This window comes from Trichomycterus rosablanca, chromosome 23, assembly GCF_030014385.1.
Source record: "Trichomycterus rosablanca isolate fTriRos1 chromosome 23, fTriRos1.hap1, whole genome shotgun sequence".
Classification (NCBI taxonomy): Eukaryota; Metazoa; Chordata; class Actinopteri; order Siluriformes; family Trichomycteridae; genus Trichomycterus; species Trichomycterus rosablanca.
Genome location: NC_086010.1, coordinates 8,757,223 through 8,785,155, shown reverse-complemented (window position 1 = coordinate 8,785,155; position 27,933 = coordinate 8,757,223). Strand labels below are relative to the sequence as shown.

At 42.1% G+C, this 27,933-nt stretch overlaps 1 protein-coding gene across 1 annotated transcript in view; it reads left to right on the top strand.

The window, feature by feature from the left end:
* gli3 (GLI family zinc finger 3) overlaps positions 1 to 27,933 on the top strand; it is a 159,539-nt gene that overhangs the window by 122,330 nt on the left and 9,276 nt on the right. Inside the window, exons 6-12 of the mRNA XM_062985354.1 lie at positions 178 to 333; positions 5,356 to 5,557; positions 9,393 to 9,609; positions 12,851 to 12,964; positions 14,991 to 15,131; positions 27,077 to 27,226; positions 27,351 to 27,515. Of these exons, the coding sequence (XP_062841424.1) occupies positions 178 to 333; positions 5,356 to 5,557; positions 9,393 to 9,609; positions 12,851 to 12,964; positions 14,991 to 15,131; positions 27,077 to 27,226; positions 27,351 to 27,515 (1,145 nt within the window). The remainder of the gene's footprint in view (positions 1 to 177; positions 334 to 5,355; positions 5,558 to 9,392; positions 9,610 to 12,850; positions 12,965 to 14,990; positions 15,132 to 27,076; positions 27,227 to 27,350; positions 27,516 to 27,933) is intronic.

The window sequence follows — 27,933 nt, the reverse complement described above, 5'->3', positions numbered from 1 at the left end:
CCTTTTCAGTATAGTTATTATACTATTATATAATAATATATAATTATTATATACTTTATATAATTAAGTAATAATGATATACTATTAGCTTACTAATATATTGTAATTAAACAGTATAATTATAATTTCACTATAATTACTTATTTATTATGCTCATTTTTTTGTGGTGTCATCTAGCCCCTCACACTGGTTTGACGACTGCAGATTACTACCATCAAATGGCGCTGCTTGCAGGTCACCGTAGCCCTTACGCCGACATCCTTCCCTCAGCCTTGTCCTCTGCTGGAGCAGGAACCAATGCACTGCACATGGAATACCTGCACGCTCTGGAAGGTGAGTGATCAAGTGCAAAATACACCCTAACTATCAATATTCAGCGAGCTATTTAGCATAAGTATAAATAATATTCACACAGAATACTTTTGCTAGCTAACAGTTAACAAATATAAGTGAATGTCCCAGCCAGAGTTGTTCACAACTCACAAAATACGAGTCTGAGTCAAGTCACAAGTCTTTAGGCTAGAGTCTGAGTCAAGTCACAAGTCTTTAGGCTAGAGTCTGAGTCAAGTCACAAGTCTTTAGGCTAGAGTCTGAGTCAAGTCACAAGTCTTTAGGCTAGAGTCCAAGTCAAGTCACGAGTCAATATAATATACACAAAAAATGTAGCGTAGAAAGAAACAAATAATATGTAAGCTGAGATAAACGACAACAGATTAGCGACTGTATTTTGCTGTTTTACTTAGTGCCTTTACTTTCGTAGTCACTGTGCAAATGAATGTAATTTCTGTAACAAGAAGGTACCAGTTAAAAGCTTAAACTGATACGTTTTGTTTTCATTGCAAAACAAAAGCGCGCGATAAATCACCGCACAGCGGCCAAAATCTAAAACACAGCAAAAAAAATCATAACCATTGCTTACCTTAGCTTATGTTCTTCCAGATGCTATTAAATTTATAACCGTGTGTTGTCCCATTAGGAATATAATCCGTTATTTTGTAAATGTGCTTATAATTAAAAATCTCTAACTTGTTACAAAGCCAATTATGTGTTTTATTAACATGTCATCTGCGTGACGCCAACTGAATAAATGCAAATAACAGCATTTCTTACTACAAATGTAAATCAAAAGGTCTGATTGGTTCAGAAAGCTTTTAACCATTAGGGCCAATTCTGTAGGAGCGTTCCATTCACCCCAGTTGTTCCTGTGAAGTGCACTACGTAGGGTATTCCACCATTGTAAGTGAGATTCCAATCCAGTGGTAATGAAAATGTTCAAATGAAGTAAACTAGGGACTCTTGTTGTTTACAAGTTGTTTTTTGTGAGTCATGAGTCAAGTCATTTAAAACAAGTCCAAGTCGAGTCTGAAGTCGCTGTGTTGGAGACTCGAGTCCCCATCTCTGGTCCCAGCAGTCCCAATGTGAGTGCTCGAGTGCAAAACTTCACTCCGTTCCAACTAAAACCCCCTGCTTCCACTCATGCTTTTTAAAACCTATTATACTAGGGACTAGGGAAGGTAAAGTGAAACTTGAACTCCTGGCTCGGTTGCTACTTAGATCTAAGTCATGCAAATTATTGTTTCTAAAGTCAAATTCAGACTAATGATGCTCTGCATATAAATATCTTCTGACTTTATTCTCTGCCTGTGAATTAACCAAAGCAACAAAAAGGTATGAGGCTTTAAATTACTGATAAAAAGACACCATTACAAAAAGCACCATTACAGAAAAACAAAAATGTTGTAGTAGAGATAATAGAGTGACCTGATTTAAATAAGCTATTGTTTTAATGGTTTGACTGGGGGAAGGGTGTGTGTGTGTGTGTGTGCAGGATTTATGCTAATGAGATATTTTAAAGTGTAAATAGGAAATTAAAAGCACGGTGTTTTCGAGAGAGGTCGGACTTGACTGGATCTGTTCGCCTTTGATGGGAACGTATTTAGTCAGACTCTCGTTAGCTTCCCCCACCCCCGGTCTGTTCTCCTTGTCCTTACGAACTAATTAAAACTAGCCAAAGTTGCACTGGTATCAGAAAATTAATTGCTATTAAGTGGGAATTGGAACGTCCCACTATTCATCACTGGAGAAATCCTTTCTTTTGTGGCAGCGTCTAAGATTAATAGACTGAAACAAAACAATTAGGACCGGTGTTTTTGCGATGGAAGTGTAAAGGCCTCCTCCACTTCACAGGTTCGCTGTGATCCAGCCCGACTATTAACTCGTCCCGATGTTTTATTGTTTTACCTCAGTTAAATTAATGATATACAGATGAGAGTAAAAGAAAAGAAGGGTGTCATTTAATGTTTTATTTTGCTAATGATATAAGCACTTCAGTGTACTCATCAAAACAATGATACTAGCCAGAACTTTCTGTTTGGGTTCTGATTGGAGCATTGTGTGAATAATAGTTGCTAATTAGTCACTTAAATGTCCACTAAGAACATCCATGCTCTCCTAACATCTATATTTAGAAATATGTGCTGTTTAAAGGGTGAACTTGATGTCTTCAAGTTAATTGTGTAATTGCTCTTGTAAATAGAGCTTCAAGTATATTAAAGTGGGTAGTGGTAGCTTAGCGGTTAAGGTACTGAACTAGTAATCAGATGACCCTTGGTTTAAGTTCCATCATCACCAAGTTGCCACAGTTGAGCCCTTAAGCAAGGTCCCTACTAAATGCCATAAATGTAAATGCTATTGCAGCTATAACAGCTTCAACTCATCTGGGAAGGCTTTCCACAAGGTTTAGGAGTGTGTTTATGGGAATTTTTGACCATTCTTCCAGAAGCGCATTTGTGAGGTCAGACACTGATGTTGGACGAGAAGGCCTGGCTCGCAGTCTCCGCTCTAATTCATCACAAAGGTGTTCTATCGGGTTGAGGTCAGGACTCGGTGCAGGCAGTCAAGTTCTTCCACACTAAACTTGCTCATCCATGTCTTTATGGAGCTTGCTTTGTGCACTGGTGTGCAGTCATGTTGGAACAGGAAGGGGGCATCCCCAAACTGTTCCCACAAAGTTGGGAGCATGAAATTGTCCAAAATCTCTTGGTATGCTGAAGCATTAAGAGTTCCTTTCACTAAAACTAAGAGGTTGAGCCCAACTCCTGAAAAACAACCCCACACCATAATCCCCCCTCCACCAAACTTTATACTCGGCACAATGCAGTCAGACAAGTACCGTTCTCCTGGCAACCGCCAAACCCAGACTCGTCCATCGGATTGCCAGGCGGAGAAGCGTGATTCGTCACCCCAGAGAACACGTCTCCACTGCTCTAGAGTCCAGTGGCGGCGTGCTTTAAACCACTGCATCCGACACTTTGCATTGCGCTTGGTGCTGTAAGGCTTGGATGCAGCTGCTCGACCATGGAAACCCATTCCTCTCTACTTACTTCCTACAGTCATAGTCAACTAAAATAATAAAGTGGGAATCTTTCCTAAAAGTGCGAAGGCTGATATAACAGTAGAAAAGAGAGGGGGCATGTTTATGACACTGTTTTTTTTTTTGTGGTTTTGGCATTTAGAAAGCACACATGAATAGGATTTTAGTGTACACGTAGTTGTACACATACTTGGTGTGGTTGTGTAAGTGTACTAGTGTGTGTGTATGTGTGTAACTGGCGTGTTCAGAGCTGAAGCGCTCAAAGCTCTTCAGCTCTGAACACGCCAGTTACACACATACACACACACACCCTCATCCAGTCATTTACATGTGAATGGCAGGCACTGTAAATGCCTGATGTGTCAAACTAAAATGAGTGAGAGGAGTAAGAAAAAAAGGAAGAGAGAGCAGGCAGAGTGTGAGTAATCTTATTTTGCTTGCTTGCTTTCTGCTAAAATTAAAACAACCAAAAGAAGAAAAAAAATTGAGTCGCAAAGTCATTGTGTCACTCCGCGGAACAAAAGAGTTACATCCCCTCGGCGTCGCTCCCTTCCCCTCCTTCTCTCGCCGCTTTCTTGTTTGTGACATTCGTGAGTGAAAAGACAACAAAAGTCATTTCTTAATCTGTTGATACCCGTCATTGTGTGCGAGCGGAAGGCCTGTCTTTACCGAAGCGGCTTTCTAGTGAAGGCTTTTCAAAAACGGACCACTTCAGGATGTTTCCAGAGGAATAAATGGAATTAAATATTGCTGTGACACAGACATGGCTGAGAAAAATCTACTACTGTGTGTTTTTTTCGGGGTTTTAATTCCCTTTATGTGAGTTTGTAAAATTTAAATATTGTAATTAGATGTGTGGGCGGTGGGTAGCACTGTCGCCTCAAAGCAAGAGGGTTTTGGGTTTGATTCCCATGTGGTGCGGTCTGGGTTCTTCCTGTGTGGGTTTCCTCCGGGAGCTCCGGTTTCCTCCCACAGTCCAAAAAACATGCAGTCAGGTTAATTGGAGACACTGAATTGCCCTATAGGTGAATGGGTGTGTGTGTGTGTGTGTGTTTGTATGTGTGTCTGCCCTGCGATGGACTGGCGCCCCGTCCAGGGTGTTACCGTGTGCCTTGCGCCTATTGAAAAGCCGGGATAGGCTCCAGCACCCCATCGGGTTCGATTCCCATGTGGTACGGTCTGGGTCCTTTCTGTGTGGAGTTTGCATGTTTTCCCCGTGTCTGTGTGGGTTTCCTCCGGGAACTCCGGTTTCCTCCCACAATCCAAAAAACATGCAGTCAAGTTAATTGGAGACACTGAATTGCCCTACAGGTGAATTAATGTGTGTGTGTGTTTATGTGTGTCTGCCCTGCGATGGACTGGCGCCCCGTCCAGGGTGTTACCGTGTGCCTTGCGCCCATTGAAAAGCCGGGATTGGCTCCAGCACCACATCGCGACCCCAATTGAATGAGCGGTTGAGACAATGAGTGAGTGAATTAGATGTGTCTCTTTTTCTATTAATCTGGATTTCATGAATTGATAATTAATAGGGGACGGTAGGTTGGCTCGGAGGGTAGCACTGTTGCCTTAAAACAAGAAGATCCTGGGTTCGATTCCAATGTGGGGCGGTCCAGGTTCTTTCTGTGTGGAGTTTGCATGTTCTCCACATGTCTGTCTGGGTTTCCTCCCACAGTCTAAAGACATGCAGTCAGGTTGATTAGACATAATAAAATCCCCCTAGGTGTGTGTGTGTGTGTGTGTGTGTGTGTGCGCCCCGTGATGGACTGGCAACCTGTCTGAGGTGTTTCCTGCTCTTCGCCCAGTGAATCAGACCCTCCTTGACTCTAAATATTAATTAATTACTGAATTAATAAATGAATGAATGAATAATTAATAAAATGTTAATAGCCATACAGACATTGTTTTCATGACAGCTATCTTTTTCAGGCTCTCAGCAGCCACCCTGCTGTATGTAAAAAATGCATTTCTTACTGTTCCTGCAGGTTCCCGCTTCTCCAGTCCCAGACTCCTGGCCCGTCAAAGCAGAAAGCGACCTCTAACCGGCTCACCGCACTCGGACGCGAGTTTCGATTTCCAGACCATGATTCGGAAATCACCCAACTCCCTGAACAGCATCCTGAACAGCTCACGGCCGAGTTCGTCCACTAGTGGATCCTACGGCCATCTGTCTGTCGGCACCATCAGGTACAATTGAGAGATCCTGTTCATTTACAGTGGATTCAGAAAGTATTCAGACCCTTTGGTTTCTGTACACTTTATTGTGTTGTGGATTTGAGAAAACCTGAGAAGCTTCTAGACAAGTGACCTAAAGCATCCAGCCAAAACAACACCAAAGTGGCTTCTTTGTCCTTCTTTGTACTTCTTTGTCAATGTCCTTTAGTTGCCCAGTTTTAAACCCCATGAAATATCTGTATAGAGACCTGAAGATAGAAGTTCACAGATGTTTACCATCCAGTCTGACACAGATTGAGAGGACCTATCATGAACAATAGGATAAAGCCCCCAAATCCGGGTGTACAGTGGGTAGCACTGTCGCCTCACAGCAAGAAGGTCCTGGGTTCGATCTCCAGGTGGGACAGTCCGGGTCCTTTTTGCGTGTAGGTTGTATGTCCTCCCCGTACCAGACCACTAACCCCCAACATGCTTGTAGTTAGGTGAATCATCTCGGGAATTGATTCCTTAGCTGAATTGGACCCGCGAGTCGATTGTTTTCTAAAGCTATTATTTCCTCCTTTTTTTCTCCCTTTTTAGTTTAGATTTTGGGGAACAAGCATCCTGGGTCTCGACTCGTGTGTCGGTTGATTGGTGGACCGAGTAGCTGGTTAGCTGGCCACGGTCGAGTGTCCCACCTAGGGCTTTTCCCCTCTCTTGGTCCTAGTTGTGCTCTGCACCTTGGGTCCTGCTTTTCTCGGCGGGTTTGTCTTGGTGGTACCAGACCACTAACCCCCAACACGCTTGTAGTTAGGTGAATCATCTCGGGAATCGATTCCTCAGCTGAATCGGACCCGCGAGTCGATTCTTTTCTAAAGCTATTATTTCCTCGTTTTTTTTTCTCCCTTTTTTAGTTCAGATTTTGGGGAACAAGCATCCGGCGTCTCGAGTCGTGTGTCGGTTGATTGGTGGACCGAGTAGCTGGTTAGCTGGCAACGGCCGAGTGTCCCACCTAGGGCTTTTCCCCTCTCTTTTTCCTAGTTGTGCTCTGCACCTTGGGTCCTGCTTTTCTCTCGGCGGGTTTGTCTTGGTGGTTCCAGGCCACTAACCCCCGCCTCGTCACACATAGAAAAAGACTCGCAGCTTTAATTGCTTGAATAAGGGGTCTGAATACTTTTGTGGATGAAAGGTTTAGGTTAAGAAGGTCTGTACTTCATCAGTATGGATGATTAAGTGTAAATGGATGGGTACAAGTGGCAATCAAATCCTCAACATGAAGTGTGTAAAAAGTCAAGGGGTCTGAATACTTTTAGAATTCACCCTGTTACAATTTTAGAAGATTACTTAGCACTATATAGGTAAAAAAAATTCAAACAGAATGCCGGAAAAATACAGAAAGTAAAGAAGAGAGCAAGATAAAAGACGAGGGGCATCACATAGGACCATGGTAAAGCACTGAAGGTATTTCACTAATGAGAAAGGCGTGTTTTAAAATGACAGGTCTGGCAGTAGGAAGACACGAGAAGAGCAGAACAAGACCGATAGAGAGATAGATGACTAGCCAGAGAGGATCAGAGAGCGGAGCGGTGCGACTCGGCCTCGGCGGCAGGGTGATGAATGAACACGTGGCGGAGAAATAAACGAGGGAACGGGCCGAGCGCTATTAGGCGGAAACGTGCGAACACACTCCTCTCCTCCTCCCTCGCGTCCGTCCCTCCGATATGCATCACCTGATTAATGTTCCCTCCGTCACACCGAGAGAGCTCTACCCCACTGCCACCGCTACACGATCGCTCATGCTGGAAAAGGAGGCGAGTCAGGCGGGGTGACAGATGAAAGGGTCAGGAAGAGGCGACACAGGCGGGAGGATAAGGCTGGGTTTAGGACACTAATGCTGGTCCTAATGGGAAAGAAAGAGAGAGAAGCTGAGCAGACAGAGCGAGATAGCGAATAATAAAGAGCGCCCGTGACTCTTCTGGACTGGTGTTTGCATTCAAGGTGAAGTGGAAGAATAAAAAGTTAGGTTGGCGTACTGTTTGGAGTGTGATTCTAGGAAAACTGGACTCACCGTGACCCTGACCAGGATAAACTGTTTACTAGTTTATCTAGTAATGTTGTTTCCTGTATGATTATTAAATGCAGGTATATCTTCATTCTTGCTATTTAGCAGATGCTTTGAATCAAAGCAACAGTTTCAAACAGTTGAGGCTTAGGGCCTTGCTCAAGGGTCCAACACTGGCAACCTGGCAGTAGTACAGCTTGAACCAATGACCTTCTGATTTCTAGGCCAGTTCTTTTGCCTTAACCTGGTGGTCAGGGTCCTTTTTATCCATAATGACTGGATTCAATTTCAGCAAAGGGTGGTACAGTGGCTTTGTGGGTAGCATTGTCGCTTCACAGCAAGACGGTCCTGGGTTCGTGAAGACTCCATGCGTTCCTGTGGGTTTCCTCCAGGTGCTCCGGTTTCTTCCCGCAAGTCCAAAGACATCCAGTCAGGCTGAATGGAGCTACTAGTGTGAGTGTGTGTCTGTTCTGGGATGAACTGGCAACCTCTCTGGGGCGTTTCCTGTCTTTCGCCCAATGTATCGGACCCACGGCAATCCTGACCAGGATGAAGCAGTGGTAAAACAGACAATGAATGAATAAATGAATCTGCAGGAAGGTTCTTGGAGCTTAGATGGAGGCCAAAGGAAAAAAGAAGACATGTCAGTGGAGGCAAGAACCAAACCCAGGTCCTTGGGGCTACATGGCAATATTACCAGCTGTACCACTTTGCTGCCTCCCATTAAGAACACAGTATCACCTGGAACACTGGATACAGGTGTTAGTAAAGGTGATTGCAGTGCAATTTGTTTTTGTGGAACGAGATCGACCACCCAGTGGATGCTCCTGTTGACCTGAGAGTGTGTCAGTCAGCCAACCACCTTCCAGAAAACAGAACACTTTGTGTCATGTTTGCCTTTATTATAGTTGAGATACTTCTAGAAAGTGACCTAAAGCATCCAGCCAAAACAACACTTAAGTGACTGCTAGGCAAAACTCAATGTCTTTCAGTGGCCCAGTTAAAGGCCACTTTTAAACCCCATGAAACATCTGTAGAGAGACCTGAAGATGAAAGTTCACAGATGCTCACCATCCAACTTGACACAGTCTGAGAGGATCTGTCATGAAGGACCGTATAAACCACCCAAATCCAGATGTGCAAAGCCTGTAGAGATGCACAGAAAACAAGCAAAAATGAGCAAATGTGGAGATCCCTAAACACAGCAGACAAAGAGAGACAGAGAGGCTGGACACCCCCCCTTCCCCCAGCCAAAGCAATTGATCACTGATCTGTAAATGCAAACTGATCACTCATGTCTGGACTGTGTGTGGACATAAGCTGATGAGTGATGAGACAGCAGGCTGCACACCGTAGCGTCCGGCTGCATTGATTTCCTCTCGTAACGTAATAAGATTAGCAGATGTATGAAGGAGCCCACGATGAATGGAGCTCTTGGGAGCTGGACTTGAATTAGTCTCATGAAAAAAAAATGTTTTGCTTTGAACTGGCATAGCGACACTCTGGCGTGGGATGCCAGCATATTGTGGGACTGTCTGACAACCTAGTGAGCTGCCTGGCTGCCTACTACCTACCTGGACAGCTGCCTAAGCAGAGAGGATTCTAATAAGACATCGATTTATAAGGCAGATTATTTAGATGCAATGCTTAGCCAACCAAACCAATGGGCGTAGGTGGCACAGCCTGCTGCCTGCCAGCTCAAATGAATAATCAGTTAGAATTTATTTACATTTGAAAGGAACGTATTATATTTTGTTTTTATTTAACCTTTACCATGTCCACTTATTGCTCATTCTCTCCCTACAGTCCTGCGCTGAGTTTTGCCTATCCTTCCACCCCCGTGGCGCTGCAGATGCATCAGCAGCTGATTGGCCGGCCCCCAGGCATCATCGGCTCTGCGTTCGGGCATAGTCCCCCTCTTATTCACCCTACTCCTGCCTTTGCTACCCAGAGACCCATAGCAAGCATTGTCTCCTCTGGTCCTGGCCCTACAGACCGATCTGCCGGCTCCACTGAGTCACAAGTGAGTGTTGAATTTTTATGAAGCCTTATGAAGCCTTTAGAGACAGTTCACATAAGCCATTCATTAGAAATCATATGATTGGCATACATGGAGTAAAAAATACACACTGTCACAGAGTGGTGAGGTGTAAGGGCGCTTTCACATGAGAAGCGGCAGGTCACAGGTACAGGGGAGAAACACTGCAATTCACAATAGTCGCCAGGAAACACAAAAGCACAGGGAAAGACTCCCTGACAAAAGACAGCCTGACCATAACTCCACCAGCTACTCAGTCCACCACTAAGTACAACCAGACACTCACCACAGGAACTAAAAAGGAAAAACTAGAAAAAAGGTAGTGGTACTGGAGCAGAAACACTGCACTTCACAACAGTTGCCAGGAAACACAAAAGCACAAAAAACAGCTGCTACTCAGTCCACCACTGAGTACAACCAGACACTCACCACAGTAACTAGACAGGTAAAATTAGAAAACAGGTTGCAGTACTGAAGCAGAAACACTGAACTTCAAGACAGTCGCCAGAAAACACTAAAGCACAGGGAAAGACTCAGAAACAAAAAGACCGCTTGACCACAACTACTCAGCTACTCAGTCCACCACTTAGTGCAACCAGACACTAGAAAGGAAAAACTAGAAAACAGGTCAAGACAGTCGCCCAGACCGCTTGACCACAAACGACCATTTGACCACAACTACTCAGCTACTCAGTCTACCACTAAGTAAACCAGACACTCTCCACAGGAACTAGAAACAAAAATCAGGTTGCGGTACTGAAGCAGAAAACAGGTCTCAGGTACTTGAGCAGAAACACTGAACTTCACGACAGGGAAAGACTCAAACATAAAGAAAAGACAGCTTGACCACAACTCCACCAGCTACTCAGTCCACCACTGAGTACAACCAGACACTCGCCACAGGAACTAGAAAGGAAAAATGAGAAAATAGGCCGTGGTACTGGAGCCGAAACACTGAACTTCAAGACAGTCGCCAAGACTGCTTGACTATAAAAGACCACTTGACCACAACTACTCAGCTACTCATTCCACCACTATGTACAGTACAATCGGACACTCGCCACAGGAACTAGAAACAAAAAACTAGAAAACAGGTTGGGGCACTGAAGCAGAAAAAAGGTCTCAGGTACTGGAGCAGAAACACTGCACTTCAAGACAGTCACCAGAAAACACAAAAGCACTTGGAAAGACTCAAACAGAAACAAAAGACAGCTTGACCACATCTACTCAGCTACTCAGTCCACCACTGAGTACAACCGGACACTCACCACAGAACCTAGACAGGAAAAACTAGAAAACAGGTTGCGGTAGTGGAGCAGAAACAATGCACTTCACAACAGTCGCCAAGACCGCTTGACCCCAAAAGACCACTTGACCACAACTACTCAGCTACTCAGTCCACCACTAAGTACAACCAGACACTCTCCACAGGAACTAGAAACAAAGAACTAGAAAACAGGTTGCGGTACTGAAGCAGAAAACAGGTCTCAGGTACTGGAGCAGAAACACTGCACTTCACAATAGTCGCTAGGAAACACAAACGCACTGGGAAAGACTCAAACAGAAACAAAAGACAGCTCGACCACAGCTACTCAGTCCACCACAGAGTACAACCAGACACTCGCCACAGGTACTAGAAAGGAAAAATGAGAAAATAGGCACTTCGACAGTCGCCAGGAAACACAAAAGCGCTGGGAAAGACTCAAACAGAAACAAAAGACAGCTTGACCACAACTACTCAGTCACTAGAACTAGAACACAGGAACTAGACAAGAAAAACTAGAAAACAGGTAGTGGAAACAGCCAGAAACTGAAGCCTGTTTGAGAATTTGCATATGTATGTTGTTTTGAAGTTATTATTGAGAAAGAACACATAATTTGTGAGCAGCAAAACTCCATTTGCTTTCTTTATTAATCAGAACCAAATCTACTGTACTCACTCTCCAAAGGATGGATTTGTTTCATTTCCTTCCTCACACTACCTCCTGTACATGTTCACCTGCTGACGTTGGTAAATTACGGTGTTATATGGAAAGCCATGTATGTATTGATCTGTATTCTATTTTCTTTACTGGTGAATGAGGTTTCCTTGTCTCATTCCCAATGCCAATCCTTTTTTTCCTGAAGTCCCTCTCTTTTGATGGGACCTGGCCCCATCAACTGCTGCATCAGAGCTGCAGGTTTGAAAGGAATATTTGTCTTTCTGTACGTTCATAAAAGAACAATTAACAGGACGAAATGGAAGATTTGAGCATTGCTCACTCTGACAGTTGGAGGAAGTGCTAGATCTATGAGCTCTATAGGTTTCGAGTGTTTTCTAATGGCCCCTTGAGCACAACACCAATGTACTGCAGTTACAGCAGGGGGTTTGGTAATGGGTGTACACACAAAGAGAATTCAGGACATAGGTTCAGTCTGGCATTGACTGTCACTCAGACACGAGTGTTTTTATGTCTTGCATCAAGAAATTGCTAGAAAAAATGCTCATTAATTGACACACATTATTACAAATGCCTTCCAGTTCGAGTATACAGACACACGATTGGCTGTGTGTCTGTACGGGGGAGGGACAATGACCTTGCTGCAGTTACGACCTTGCTGGTTGGTTGAGGTGCCTGCACGGGATCATGTATGGCATTGTGTCGCTGTCCGTACATGATACTGTTCTCAGTGAGACCCCACCTCTGGTAGGTGAAAAGAAGTGCTCGCGACTGCACATGTCAGAGGTGGAACATGACAAGCGTGGCCGTCCTCGATCAACAGTGGAGGCGCAGCGGGGAGACCTAGGCCCCAGTCGGACCTGTCTTAATTTGGCCTTTGTTTGAATCTCAGCTCTGCTACCGGTTGGCTGGGCGCCCCCTAGCAGGAACAATTGGCAGTGCCTGTATCAGACAAAGTTGGCCACTAGTCTGCTGTGTGGGAAAAGACCGGACTAAAAGGGGGTTGGGTCTTCAACACTGTGTAAGGACCCTGCAGAATTGAGATTGGGCGTGGCTCTCCATGGGCTAAACCGACGTCACGCACAAGTCCTCCAAAGTATGGGAGAGTAAGGAAGGATTGGTGGACTGTGCACACGTCTCAGGGGGCGTGTGTCAGGCAAATGCACCCTCCTTTGACGCCATTGGGGTCCCCAGCATGCTGGGACATCATTGTCCAGGTTTTTGTGCAGTTTTTAGTATATAGTGTCACACACTTCTGTATATTTTCTTTCTTTGCTTCGTTTCAGAATAAACCCACAAGCGAATCCGCAGTGAGCAGCACAGGAGACCCCATGCACCACAAACGCTCCAAATTTAAACCCGATAACGAACCATCCAGTCCAGGACCAGTCAGTGTGCAGGTATGCAGACGTGTCCTCGTATACACCCAGATATCCCACACATAAAGTCCTTTCCTTGTAGTTTTATCTTCAAGGCATTGCACCCACCCTGCCACCTACACGCAAGTTTACACTTGTGTGTTTTGCCTGGAGGCCAATTAGGTGGCACAGTTTAAAATTCTTGATTTAAGGCTTTGATTCGGTGTCGTGCTGTGGCTGTGCGGCAGATGCGATAAGCACCAGCTATGTGGGTGCTTTTTTTTATCAGATGCATATGCAAATTAGGAAATAAAATCTAAGCAAGCCACCTTATTTTGCCGACTGATGTGTATGTAGTACTGTATGTAGTACTCTCATTAACTGTACCGTGAGGTCTATAAAGACATGTTTGGTTGAAGTAACTTCAGTGGTTTGCTAATAGCCCTGACCTTAACCCTATTAAACACCACTGGCATGGATTAAAACATCAGTTGTGAGCAAGGCCTCCATCAGACTGATGTTTTAATCCATGCCAGTGGTGTTTAATAGGGTTAAGTTCAGGGCTTTTAGCACTGTGTACAACATCTTGACATAGTGAGCTGATGTTTCGTAATGGTAAAACTCAGCAGCACCTACATTTCATTGGTTCCAATCCCAGACAAATACAGAAAGCATCGTGGTACATAAACCTGACCTTGTGATAAGTCAGCCTTAGGACTGTCCCAAATAAAAAAACATGGACAAACGATCCGCCGTGCCAGAAAACATCTTGAGATAGATCACATATAGACACCTGAGCCATTTTAATAAGTGTTTAATAGGGTTAAGGTCAGGGCTCTTTGCAAACCAGACTAGTTCAACCATGTCTTTATGGACCACCAAAGCTTGATTTTAAGATCCTAAATAACGTTTTAGATTTGCTGTTTAAAATTTTAAACTTGAATGTTTGGATGTGTTTTGGAACTCCATCTTTATCAACTTATGAGTCAAAAGCCGTTTGCCTGTTTATAAGAATGTAATAAAGAAAAACTAATGTTGATTAAAAATAGAAGTAATAGAAACATTTTTTTTATATCATGGTATTGTAAAAATATTATTATTAATTATTATTAATTTTTTAAAAAGTGTTGTGTAAATATTTATGCTTAATCTTAAGCCATTGGTTAATTGAGACAAATTTCAATAACAGTTAAAGTATAAAAATAGTAAAAAAATATAAAATTTATTATTATATATTATAAATATTATATAATATTTATATTATACATATAATAAAAATAAATATAAATAAATTATGTATTTATTAATGATTTTTAATTATTAATAATTATTATTTATTTATTTAATAAATGATTTTTTATAATTTTATATCATTTTAAATTAACTATTTTATTTAGCCAAATGAGAATTGGAGCCTCATAATGATATTTACCTACGCACTTAACTAGACCAAACACATATTTATGATTTTCTGTTCATTATTAATCCTTAATTTTGTATGAATGGTTAAGCTCATTTAAAAACACAAGAAATGATTAAAAAATATTAAAATTAGTTTTGCTAATAATTTTATATTGAAACCATAATTCAGTGGTCCCCAACCACTGGTCCACGGACCGGTACCGGTAGAGATCGCTACAAAAGCAATGAAAACGCCGCTTCCATTTCCAACATCCTATCCCAAAGTTACGGAGTAGACTGGACATAAGGAATACACTCCGGGTGTTATTGTCTAATATCACCCCTAGGTGGGAGCGTCTCATTGCAGCAAAAAAAGGTTTAGTGTTCTCACTGATTTTCCGTCATTAGTGTATTATAATTATGTAATAGTAGTATTGTTATGCACTCGTTATGTGTTTTTCATTATGCTTGTCATATAATTTTATTTTATATCCTCCTGCACACACCAGTCCGTGAAATTATATCTCATATGACACTGGTCCATGGTGCCAAAAAAGGTTGGGGACATCTGTCATAATTGATAAGCTGAATGTCTTACAATGGAGGTCATTGACTGGGCTGTTTATAATATTAAAATCCATATTTTGGGACGTTTATGTTGGTACAGGATCAGCCGGACGGAATGACCCTGGTAAAAGAGGAAGGAGAGAAAGACGACGGAAAACAGGAACCAGAGGTGGTGTATGAGACCAACTGCCACTGGGAGAACTGCTGCAGGGAGTTCGACACCCAGGAACAGCTTGTGCAAGTAAGAATAAACACACATAAACGCACATTTGGAAATGTACTTATATATTAGTCATGACAAGAAGCAGAGAACAACACACACACACCATTTGTCACAGCTACATCCAGGTCGGAGCGATGAGCTGAGAGACCTTTACAAACTCTGTGTACCTTTAAGCTCTCCTAACACTCTGAATTTCATTTTAACCAACCCACACACACACACACGGGCACACACAGACACACATCGGATGGAAAGATCTTTAGTTCTCCACGGCTGTCTATCCGTACTGTGACATGGCAATCCACAGCGGCCATGCTAACCCCTATCTATAATTGATATCCTGAGCCGAGAATGGCCTGCCTCCCGCATTTGAAGGCCTGTGCTCAAAGCTTGAGGACCTTGACAACTTCTTGCTGCTGTTTCTAAAAGCACTTGGGGGGGAAGGGGGAGAACTCTGTGTGTGTATAAGAAGTATTCTGAAATAGCCTTGTTATATATCAGGTTGACTTATTTTCTAGGTACAACTCCCTACAATCTTTTATTGTAAACAATTGCAAGTAGCATAGCCAATTACATTGCGTACATTTTAAATCAGTATTAGTACGATTAGTAATACAAATCCAGAACTATCCACACCATATGTGGCCATAATGCTGGGCAGGGGCACAGATAACATTATCATGCCTACTTGCAATTCCGCTAATAGCCAGCAGAGGGCATGGCGGTGCAAATGACTTGCCGGTTTCTTTAATCTGCAGTCTCTGCGCCTCATTAAGCTTTAACTCTCTTTACCTTCTCTTTGTGGAAGGCTGCTACCAGGGGCGTGATGGGTCACCACATATAAATCCATACTGGATGCAATTAGTGGCTGTTCCACTCCCCCTTCTGCCCTTTTTAATCCCAGCGCTGATTTTTGCAGCGTTCCCTGTCTTTATTCTTTTTTGGGAGCTTGGATTGCCACACATTGGTGGATTGAGTAGCTGGCAATGGTTCTCAATCTGTCTCTATCCTTTCCCTACCTGCAGACTCTGATCAATATGAATGGTTTGTGCAAATGAATATTAGTTCTCTCTTAGTTTAAAATGTATTATAGGGTCTGAGTGGTCTTGTCTTTTTGTCTTCAAGGAATAGGTCTACAGTCGCTCCACTTCAGTAGAATTTTGGTATTTTGGGTGTGGTTGGGTGCTTTCACCAGTGATTTTACCAGCACTTTATCCTGTCAGGGTAGTTCTGGGTCTGGTTTCCTTGGAATCACTGAGTGCAATGCAGTAAAACACACTGGTGGATTGAGTAGCTGGAAGTGGTTCTCAATCTATCTCTATCTTTTAGGAAATAGGTCCACAGTCGCTCCATTTCATTGGAGTTTTGGTATTTTAGGGGTGGTTAGAGGCTTTTAGCAGTGGTTTTACCAGCACTTTATCCTGTCAGGGTTGTAGTGGGTCTTGTTTCCTTGGAATTACTCAGTGCAATGCAGTAAAACACACTGGTGGATTGAGTAGATGGCAGTGGTTCTCAATCTGTCTCTATCTTTTAGGAAATAGGTCCACAGTCACTACATTTCAGTGTAGGTTTGGTATTTTTGGGGGTGGTTGGGTGCTTTTACCAGTGATTTTACCTGCACGTTATCCTGTCAGGGTGGTGGTGGGTCCAATGCAGTAAAACACCCAGGACAGGACGCCAATGCATTACAGGGCCTCGGCCACCCCCTATCTGAGACAACCAATCCTGTCAGTATATAGATGCCCGACCGACCAATACCAGTGATGCCGAGGTATTCGAACCTTGGATCCCAGTGGTAGTGGGCTAGCTTAATTTACCACTGTACGACCTGAGCACATAAGTGCCTCAGGAACCTGTAATTTTTTAATTGTTGTGTTTTTAAAAGATATAGAGCTTTTTTTTTTTCCTCTTTTAACAATCCCAAACCTGACATGAACCCAGCCCTCACTTTGTGTGTTTTTTGAAAATATGCTAATCACATGGCTTTGTTTACAAGTGTTATTTCTACCACACTTGGGCTAATTTTACATGAAACGTATGCACCACCCTCGTAGCGGGTGCTTCGCTCAAACCCTTTACAGTCCTGATGATGTGTGTTTGTGTTTAGCATGAAACGCAGTCGTTCTTACCCCGACGCCCCGCCGTGCTCTTTTATCAGGGCTTCTTAAGCACTCACGGTGCCGTTGATAAGATAACCATCGCATCTGTGCAATTTAGTGAATTTATCTGCCCTGCACAGTCAGCATAAACCAAGCGGGCGTCAATTTTCCCTCAGTTCATTCATTACCTCACCCCCCTTTTTTTTAGAGATACAGTACCTACTGTTTTTTTTTCCTTTTTACTCTGAAATTCTTGAGCCTTTAAAGTTTACAAACAAACACATGCTCTGGGTATTTTATGTTAGGGGCACTCGGACAGATAAGGGCTCTTTAAAGCTGCCAATGTGTCCGGGAACGATTGGCAAATGACAGGTACTTAAATAATGGAACGTTGAAAGTTTATAGACTTTAACTGTATACTGCTAATCGTGGCTCCACTTTTGTCAAAATAACAAAATTGTAGAAGTGTTTTTTTTTATTATTATTATTATTTATTCATTTTCTCTCATTTTTCTCCAGATTTAGTGTAGTCAATTTGAATTTGTCTTCCGCTGCTGGGGATCCCTAATTGCATTCGAGGAAGGTATATTTCCTGCTTATGCCTCCTTCGACCCGTGCGCAGTCCTTAGCATCCCTTTTTTTTCCACCCATGCACTTTGCATAGGCGCCATTATCTGCTAATCAGGGTCCTTGCAGAGCGTTAGAAGACCCCACCCACATAGTCCGTTCAACCCACCCTAGCAGACACGGTAGCCAATTAGAGTCTGCTGCAGGCAGTGGCATTTATGCCCACTAGATGGTGCCCAGCCGACCGGTGGCAACGCTGAGTTTCGAACTGAGGAGTTCAGAATCTCTGCACTGGTGTGCTAGCGGAATATCTCGCTGCACCACCTGAGTGCCAGAAAGTGTTTTAATTCCAACTTGCACACATACAGTAATTGAATTATTATTAATAAAAAAAAAATGTTCTATTCATGGTGGCGTAGTGGGTAATACTGTCACCTCATAGCAAGAGGGGACCTGGGTTTGATTCCTTTCTGTGTGGAGTTTGCATGTTTTTCCTGTTTCCACCGGGTGCTCCAGTTTCCTCCCACAGTCCAAAGACATGCAGTCAGGCCAACTGGACCTACTTAAACTGTCCTAAGTGTGTGTCTCTGTCTGTGTGTGTGTGTGTCTACCCTGTGATGGTCTGGCGACCTGTCTGGGTTGTTTCCTACCTTTCGCCCAATTAATCAGACCCACCGCGACCCTGACCAGGATAGATTGGTTATAAAACAGACAATGAATGAATGAATTTTCTTTCCCAAACAACAAATCAGGGCAGAATGTAAATATGCAGAGCACATTACAGTTGCCTTTTATTTGTTATTTTGCAAAGATGTTCTGCACATTTCTGAGCATACCAAAGGACCGGTTCTGCATAAACACAATGTTGAAACAATAACGCTCTTCCGCTTATAAGCCTAGGGCCGGTCTGTGGTTTGGACCTGAAATAATGGAAGCAAGTGTGAAAATGATCATAGAGCTTAGTTTATATGTACATGTGCTACAAATGATGCTTATTGTCTGCCTATGAAGCTTTCTTTTTGCAATATATGAGAAATAGTGCAGATGTGGAAATTGTTGAATAAGTAATAAATTTAATAATTATAAGTGATCCCAAGTTTTCTTCCAAATTAACACTTAAAGTAAGCTCAACTAAATGGTTGAGCAGACTGTTAAGAGTCTAAATACTTGGGTAAAAATAAGCTGTATTTAAATAATCTTGTTTGGGCGGTATATTCCTTGGTTGATGTATTAAACTTAGAAATATTGGTAGATGACCTACACTGATCAGCCATAACATTAAAACCACCTCCTTGTTTCTACACTCATTGTCCATTTTATCAACTCCACTTACCATATAGAAGCACTTTGTAGTTCTACAATTACTGTCTGTAGTCCATCTATTTCTCTACATACTTTTTTAGCCTGCTTTCACAGGACCACCACAGAGTAGGTATTATTTAGGTGGTGCATTCTCAGCACTGCAGTGACACTGACATGGTGGTGGTGTGTTAGTGTGTGTTGTGCTGGTATGAGTGGATCAGACACAGCAGCGCTGCTGGAGTTTATAAACACCTCACTGTCACTGCTGGACTGAGAATAGTCCACCAACTAAAAATATCCAGCCAACAGTGCACCATTGGCAGTGTCCTGTAAGCACTGATAAAGGTCTAGAAGATGACCAACTCAAACAGCAGCAATAGATGAGCGATCGTCTCTGACCTCACATCTACAAGGTGGACCGACTAGGTAGGAGTGTCTAATAGAGTGGACAGTGAGTGGACACTCATACCAGCACAACACACACTAACACACCACCACCATGTCAGTGTCACTGCAGTGCTGAGAATGATCCACCAACTAAATAATACCTGCTCTGTGGTGGTCCTGTGCGGGTCCTGACCATTGAAGAACAGGGTGAAAGCAGGTTAAAAAGTATGTAGAGAAATAGATTGACTACAGTCAGTAATTGTAGAACTACAAAGTGCTTCTATGTGGTAAGTGGAGCTGATAAAATAGACAGTTAGTGTAGAAACAAGGTGGTTTTAATGTTATGGCTGATTGTTGTATTGATACTGTGTGCACTAGTAAAAAAAAATAATAATTGTTAATTTAGTTAAGTTAGGCAGTTAATATCTAGTTCGAAATGGTTTCCACTGACTGACTTGTGTGTATAAAATAAGAACAGCCTCTCTGCCTTGTTCTAGAAGATAAAAAGAAGCTGAAGAAATAGGCAAACCTTCTTTTCCCCTTAAAAGCCCCTCTGGCGGGTGCAAAGACCCTTTAATTGGTAAAATGCAGATTTTTTTTTGATCAGCTTTAGGATTAAACGCTTTATCAGTGTGAACTATCTTACACAGAGATGAAAAGGCAGAGAAGAATTACACATACCATTTCCACCCCACACTCGTCTCTCTGTCTCTCTCATGCTGTCTCTCTTCTATCCACACTTTACTTCTATTACTTGTGAGCTCCTTGTTTCGGCTCTTTTCACACCGAATGCTTCAGCGATCGACGAGAAAAAGCAGGTTATGATTTATTAGTAGGAGTTTGATAAAAACGAACGCTGTTGGGATCCCGGTGCTTTGGGAAACTGCAGTGTAAACAGACTCTTTTCATGCATGCCTGCTTTTTAATGGGGCAGGTCGCAGCTTAGTGAGAGGGATGATAAGCAGACAATATAGATGCTTTAAGAGCTGGTAAAAAAGCAGTAAGTCATAAAAGCAGGTGGAAATTGTGGGCTCGGTATGTAGCTTTTATCTATGCAGTAAAGTAAATTAATGATATGTTACAATACAGTTGCTTTAATTTTTATCCTCAGTTCAGTTCATGTCAAAATAACCTATTTTATATATGCTGACCTACACTCCTGACCAGAAAATGAGCAGAATAATACAACTGTTACACCTTTTACACCTAAATATGCCTTTAATAACAAACCATTGTCATTGTTAGCTTCTGAGACCTGTGCCACAGTTTACTGCAGTTGAAGCATTGGGTGAAAAAGCTGGAAACTGGGAGGGTCAGTTAAATAGGCTTAGTGTATGCAAAGATTAATTCATAAAAATATTTAAATGCTCTATATACAACCTAAACTAACATGTCTGGGTGTTCGAAAATTTTACGTTATCTTCTTATCTGTCTGCAGGTTTACCCACAAGACTTAAATATTTAAGGGAATTCATGTGAAAAGTTTTAACCATGTTAAATTGTTTCATCTGTTTGTTCAATGTGTCCTAATTTATGGTGAGATTATTAAAAGCTTAATATATAAAGGTCAAAAAAATCTAATGATATTAATGATAAAATACTGAATGCTTGACTGATTTATACACATGTACTGTATATTTATTATACAGATTTTTATTATTTATTTACTGATATGGTGCATGGTAAGGTTGTATAAAAATATATTATATTATAATATAATTATAGTGTATATTATATTAAATATTAAAATATATTTGTTTTTGTCCCTTTACCTATAAAATTTTTTCTATTAATTTCATTCAATTATTGTCTGTTTTACCACCGCTTTATCCTGATCAGTGTCACAGTGGGTCTGGCATGCCCAGAATCAATGGGTGCCAGACAGTAAAACACTGCAGATAGTACCCCAATCCATCCCCCCTCAGACACAGCCAAGAGTATCTGTATTTAGACGCCCAGCGGGCCGGTGTTTTTTTTTTTACAGCTGCACCACCTGAGCGCTTGTTTATTTTTATTGGTACTTAAATATTTATTTAAATATGTAGTTCCCATTTTTTATTGACTTGTTATTGAGAATATTTAAAACGGTGGCTTGGTGGGTAGCACTGTCACTTCACAGCGACAGGGTCCTGCGTTTGATCCCCAGGCTGGGCGATCCGGGTCCTTTCTGTGTGGAGTTTGTTCCCCCGTGTCTGCGTGGGTTTCCTCCAGGAGCTCCGGTTTCCTCCCACAGTCCAAAAGCATGCAGTCAGGTTAATTGGAGACACTGAATTGCCCTATAGGTGAATGGATGTGTGTATGTGTGATTACCCTGCGATGGACTGGCGCCCCGTCCAGGGTGTTACTGTGTGCCTTGCGCCCATTGAAAAGCTGGGATAGGCTCCAGCACACCCCACCTGCGACCCTAATTGGAAAAGCGGTTAAGAAAGTGAATGATGAATACAGTTGATGATGATGATTGAGAATTGGGAGTGTACCCGAGTGTGTTGGTTTTTCGGCTATAAAGCACTTCCTAACTAAATCCCCAAACAACAGTTTATTTAAGCGTGTGTAAGTGTGTGTAGCGCTAGTAGCTCGTTAGCTGTAAAAATAAATAGTCCTTCCTTCCTTTAGTGAAATCTCAGGCTCGCAGCACCTGTTAGTGTGTTTCTACCAGCCACAAACCCCCCCCATCCACCACCAGCACAATCCCTTCAATTACCAGAGCTATTATATCTGACCATTAGGGTATTAGTGTCACTCCCGGTTTTATTCCTCGCTCCTCTTCCTCCCCTGCTCGTACATCGCATGATCAGTGTAGTAAGGTCATGCATCACGCGCAGCGGCATCAGGCTCATTTGTACAAGCGAGCGTTCAGGGACTTGATGTAGTCTCGCGTCCTCACTCGCTCTCTCTGCTGCGGTTATTGAGTGCCGTCGCAGATGCAGACGGATCGTATGCCGTGGGGAGGCGCACTCAGTGCAAGTGGAGCAGAGAAATGTCGAAATCCAAGGAAGGAGCAGAGCTGATGTTGTTCCACACAGCAAGTCTTTAAAGGCCTAAACGTTCCGTAATGCCTTCCATAAAGGATTTTATCAGTTTTATTGGTTTAATTTACAGATGAGTGTTATATGCTACTGTATCAGGGGATGAGAGTGGAATTTATTGTCATGACTGTATGTTAATTAGCGTTTTTAAAGAAGAAAATCACTTAAGTAGATAAGACACTTGGGTTTCTTTCGGGTGCTCTTGGTTTCCTTCCACAGTCCAAAGACATGCAAGTGAAGATCAGGACATTTGGTTGTAATAAAGTAGTCTAAGGAATTCAGACTCAGATTTGGAATATTAAGGTTTTAAGTCTGGATGAATGAGCAATTTTTGACCTCCTGCCGAAAAGGCATGGGCACTCTCGTGATACATTTAATGAATGTAAATCTTCTGCTTTATTGTATAAGAATTTCCACTCAGTGTAATATCCTGTGGTGCACAATCCCAGGAACCAGAGCAGACCTACATACTCATGCAATCGTTTCTTCTGCCTTGTTTATTCAGATCTTTTTCATTTGGGTGTTATTGTTGTTTCTGGTAGATACATTTTATATAAAAAGAAGGAAATGTATTATGGTGTATGGTACAGCACACGTACTGTACTGATATGTGGTGTGTGTTTATGTACAGTACTACTGTGTATTGTTGTTTATTATTGTTTATTAGAGTATTATCTATTCTATAATTTAAGATTTAAGGGAAAATATACTTGTATTTATAACAAAAAAGACCTTTTAAGACATTAGAAAGGTTAGGTGGGGGGGGGGGGGGTTGGGATGTCTGACATGGATTAATTCTATTTACATTATTTCTTATGGGAAAAATAGGTTTAACTAATGAACATTTTGACTTAATAACAGCCCTTTGGAACTAATAAAATTCGTAAGTCAAGAGTCTACTGTAGTTTAAAAAATGGGTGCTCAGATTGAGAACAGTGATGTTAATTATTGACATGAATAACTCCCTTTGTAGAGATTAGTAGGATGACCAAAGCGGTCAGCAAGACTTGTTGTCCAGACCTGCCATGTAAAAAATACTTCAGGTCTGAATGACAGTTCACCACCTTAGTGTCTAGAGGTGTGTTCTTATTGAAACCCACACATACTCATAATCATACAGTGCCACTACCCAAACTCCGGAAAAGTTTGGGCAGGTGGTATAAAGGTGACAGAGAAGCTGGCAGCGCCAATCGCCTTCATGTCATGAAGAGGAATTGAGTATGAGCTCCACTCTCCACCTGTACCAGCACCTCTCACTTGTATTTATTCCGGATCTTTCTGTCCTTTTTGGCTTTTTACTGTCACTCACCTGTGTCACCTATCTGACTTTGTATTTGAGGGAATTCAGAGACAGTTCGGAGACTTCTCTTCTTTTTTTTCTTCCTCTCTTTGGGCAGTGTCCCACATGCGATCTGGAATATATTAATCCAGGTCGCCTGTGATCAGGATATTGTTTCTGGCTGGCTGGCTCCAAATTCAAAAGGACGGTGCTTTGAATTCTAATCTATGCCTACTTCTTGTTTGTGTGCAAGCCAGATGTTGACCTCAGTCTATGAGTGGATGGATGGGTGTGGTGTATATGAGTTTCTTTCAAGTAGCTGGAGACTAGCATGCAGATCATAATGCGTAAGGCATGCAAAGCATAATGCGTAGAGGAAATAAGAAGGGCCCATGCACAAAGGGGATTTGATCAAAAGAAAAGCAATAGATAGAACAGTGGAAGTTAAGGGGTAATATAGCGGTCAAATGGGTATATAATAATGATACTACAAAATAAAGAGTGATTTTATTGCTGGGAGGTTTAAACTGATTTTGGTTTAATTGAACTGATACCTCCCTACACCTTTTTCTCCTGCCTGTCCCTCTGTAAGCCTCAGATTAGAAATTCCCATGGGCAGCACAACTGTCAGAGCTTGTCATGACAGGCAAGTGGACAGTCATGATAAAGGTTGACAGGATTTTATTGAAATTCTTTATAAGCTGGACATGGACACTAAGGCACGACATGCATTAACCCTGCCAGATATGAAGGCAAAACAACAAAACAAGGAAGCCATAACATTAAAACCACCTCCTTGTTTCTACACTCACTGTCCATTTTATCAGCTCCACTTACCATATAGAAGCACTTTGTAGTTCTACAATTACTGTCTGTAGTCCATCTATGTCTCTACATACCTTTTTAACCTACTTTCACCCTGTTCTTCAGTGGTCAGGACCCCCACAGGACCACTACAGAGCAGGTATTATTTAGGTGGTGGATGATTCTCAGCACTGCAGTGACACTGACATGGTGGTGGTGTGTTAGTGTGTGTTGTGCTGGTATGAGTGGATAAATACCGTGTCCACTCGATTAGACACTCCTACCTAGTTGGTCCACCTTGTAGATGTAAAGTCAGAGATGATCGCTCATCTATTGCTGCTGTTTGAGTTGGTCATCTTCTAGACTTTCATCAGTTGTCGCAGGACGCTGTTGGCTGGATATTTTTGGTTGGTGGACTATTCTTAGTCCAGCAGTGACAGTGAGGTGTTTAAAAACTCCAGCAGCGCTGCTGTGTCTGATCCACTCATACCAGCACAACACACGCTAACACACCACCACCATGTCAGTGTCACTGCAGTGCTGAGAATGATCCACCACCTAAATAATACCTGCTCTGTAGTGGTCCTGTGGTGGTCCTGAACATTGAAGAACAGAATGAAAGGGGGCTAACAAAGCATGCAGAGAAACAGATGGACTACAGTCAGTAATTGTAGAACTACAAAGTGCTCCTATGTAGTAAGTGGAGCTGATAAAATGGACAGTGAGTGTAGAAACGAGGTGGTTTTAACAGCGACATTGCTAGTTGGCACAGGCTGTTAGCCACCACCTAAACCCTCTAATTTAACCAATTTTGTTATTTTATTTTTTTAAATTAAGAAGTGGTTCTTATTGCTATAAACATAAATCATTTAACACAACATTAACACTGTCAATGACTATAAATAGTTTAACTTTGTGCTGTTACGGTGGATTAGAAACTTCCCGCTGTTCTATTGTAAGCTTATTAGAAGCAAGTTGTTTTGTCACACGCCCTCTTGTGGTCCACATATGTCATTACACCGTACCATTGGCGGTTGGCTTTTTCTTCTTCCCACACAATTATGACTTTATTCTTTTTAATCATATTAGTATGACAAAAAACTATTAAAATTTCTATTTTATTGGACATGTTTGTTTGTTTATTAGGATTTTACACTTTGGTTACATTCATTCATGACAGGAACGGTAGTTACTCATTACACAAGATTCATCAGTTCACAAGGTTATATTTAACACAGTCATGGACAATTTAGTGTCTCCAATTCACATCACTTGCACGTCTTTGGACTGTGGGAGAAAACCGGAGCCCCCAGAGGAAACCCACACAAGACACGGGGAGAACATGCAAACTCCACACAGAAACGACCCGGACTGCCCCACCTGGGGATCGAACCCAGGACCTTCTTGCTGTGAGGCGACAGTGCCACCCACTTAGCCACCGTGCCGCCCTATAACTTTGTGTGAACTGATGAATCTTGTGTAATGAGAAATACTGTTCCTGTCATGAATGTAACAAAAGTGTAAAATCCTAATAAATAATAATATTAAAAACTAATTAAATAAAAAATAGAGTGCCTACAAACAAATTATTAAAAATTATTGTGGTCATGGTTTTAGGACATTAAATTTAATGTTAAAATGAATTAACATTTAAATTTAAATGTTAAATAGAATTCATTACAGCACTCTAAAATTACAGCCGAGTTTTCCACCAACAGCATAGTACAAAGTATTATGACTCAAAGGTACTACTCTAAATTGTGAGTAATTTTATCTTTAAGAAACTCTTTTAATATGATTCTTCTGACCAGTTCTTGGGGTGTTTTTATTCTAAACTCAAGTTTTGTCTGTTTGGACATGTGAAATCAGGGTTTAAAGCTGTGCGCAGGTCTCGGGGCTGCTTAAAAATAAGAGCTTAAATCTGCACAGTGTGTGAAAGTGGTCCACTTCCTCATCTTATTAGTTGAACAACTTGCATTTGTAACAGGCCCACCTGCAGGGGGTGTGGGCTAGAGAATCATGCCCACCTGCCATGCCATTATGGCTCATTGTGTCAGTTCTTGAACCGACAGTCTTTAGCACCTCATTGAGTGTTGATTTGCGTCAGGTTGAGGTCCCCACAGAGTTGCTGGTTTCACTGTTGGCAACTTGGTTTTCCCTGGAAACCAATATGCCTGGCTTGATCTGTCTGGTTTTGCACAGACGCAGATGTTGTTACTCTTAACCTTTTCGCTGGGGACTCGGCCCTTTTTGAACTGCCTTCAGAAAAGAAACAAGACAGTCCTCCAGTGAGACCCATGTTTGGATCCATGGTCATATAGGAGTCTCTTTCAACTGATACATGGAAAAGCCAACACATCAAAAGCTAAATGAAAAGCATTTTGTTCTGGCTGTGTTTAATCACTGATACTGTCTTGATTTGAATTTCAGATATTTAATAACACACTTAGTAACTGCTATGGCCTAATCTTTGACGTCACCCCTTTATCTCTCGCACAGCATATCAATAATGACCACATCCACGGAGAGAAGAAGGAATTTGTGTGTCGCTGGGAGGAGTGCTCTCGAGAACAGAAGCCGTTCAAGGCCCAGTACATGCTAGTGGTCCACATGCGCAGACACACGGGCGAAAAGCCACACAAGTGCACGGTGAGTCTGTTCTCAGAACCTGAATTAACCCTCATGTTTAAAAAATATATTAATAGAATCTGTGTATTAATTTAACAGTAAATTAATCATGTTCTAAGCAGAGTGCATCTCTTTTTCTGTGTAGTTTGAAGGCTGTTCCAAGGCCTATTCCAGACTGGAAAACCTGAAGACACACTTGCGCTCTCACACTGGAGAGAAACCCTATGTTTGTGAACACGAGGGCTGTAACAAGGCTTTCTCTAACGCATCAGATCGAGCGAAACATCAGAACCGGACACATTCCAATGAGGTACATAATCACATCTGGATTACCATTACTAGCTTACACAGGCTCCAACAAATGAATTATACATTACAATGTAAATTACAGTCATAAGTCTATTTATAACCAGTACATTAGGCATTCCTTTACTGGTTGCATCAATTAATCACACACACAATGATTTTATGGAAGTTATGTTTTAGACACTGGGTTTATTGTAACATCTCAGCTGAGAAGGAAAGGGGCACAAGTTGACACATGGGTGTAAATTTCTCTAAACAAAACCGATTAGCTGAAGTATTTGATCATTGAAATAGCTTCAGTGGCCCACAGAGTGGGTCTGTCTAAAAACTTAGAAAGCTGCCTTGATGCCTACCTAGGCAGCTACCTAAGTATAAAGCATGGATGTCCAAACTACAGCCTGCAGGCCATTTGCGGCCTGCTA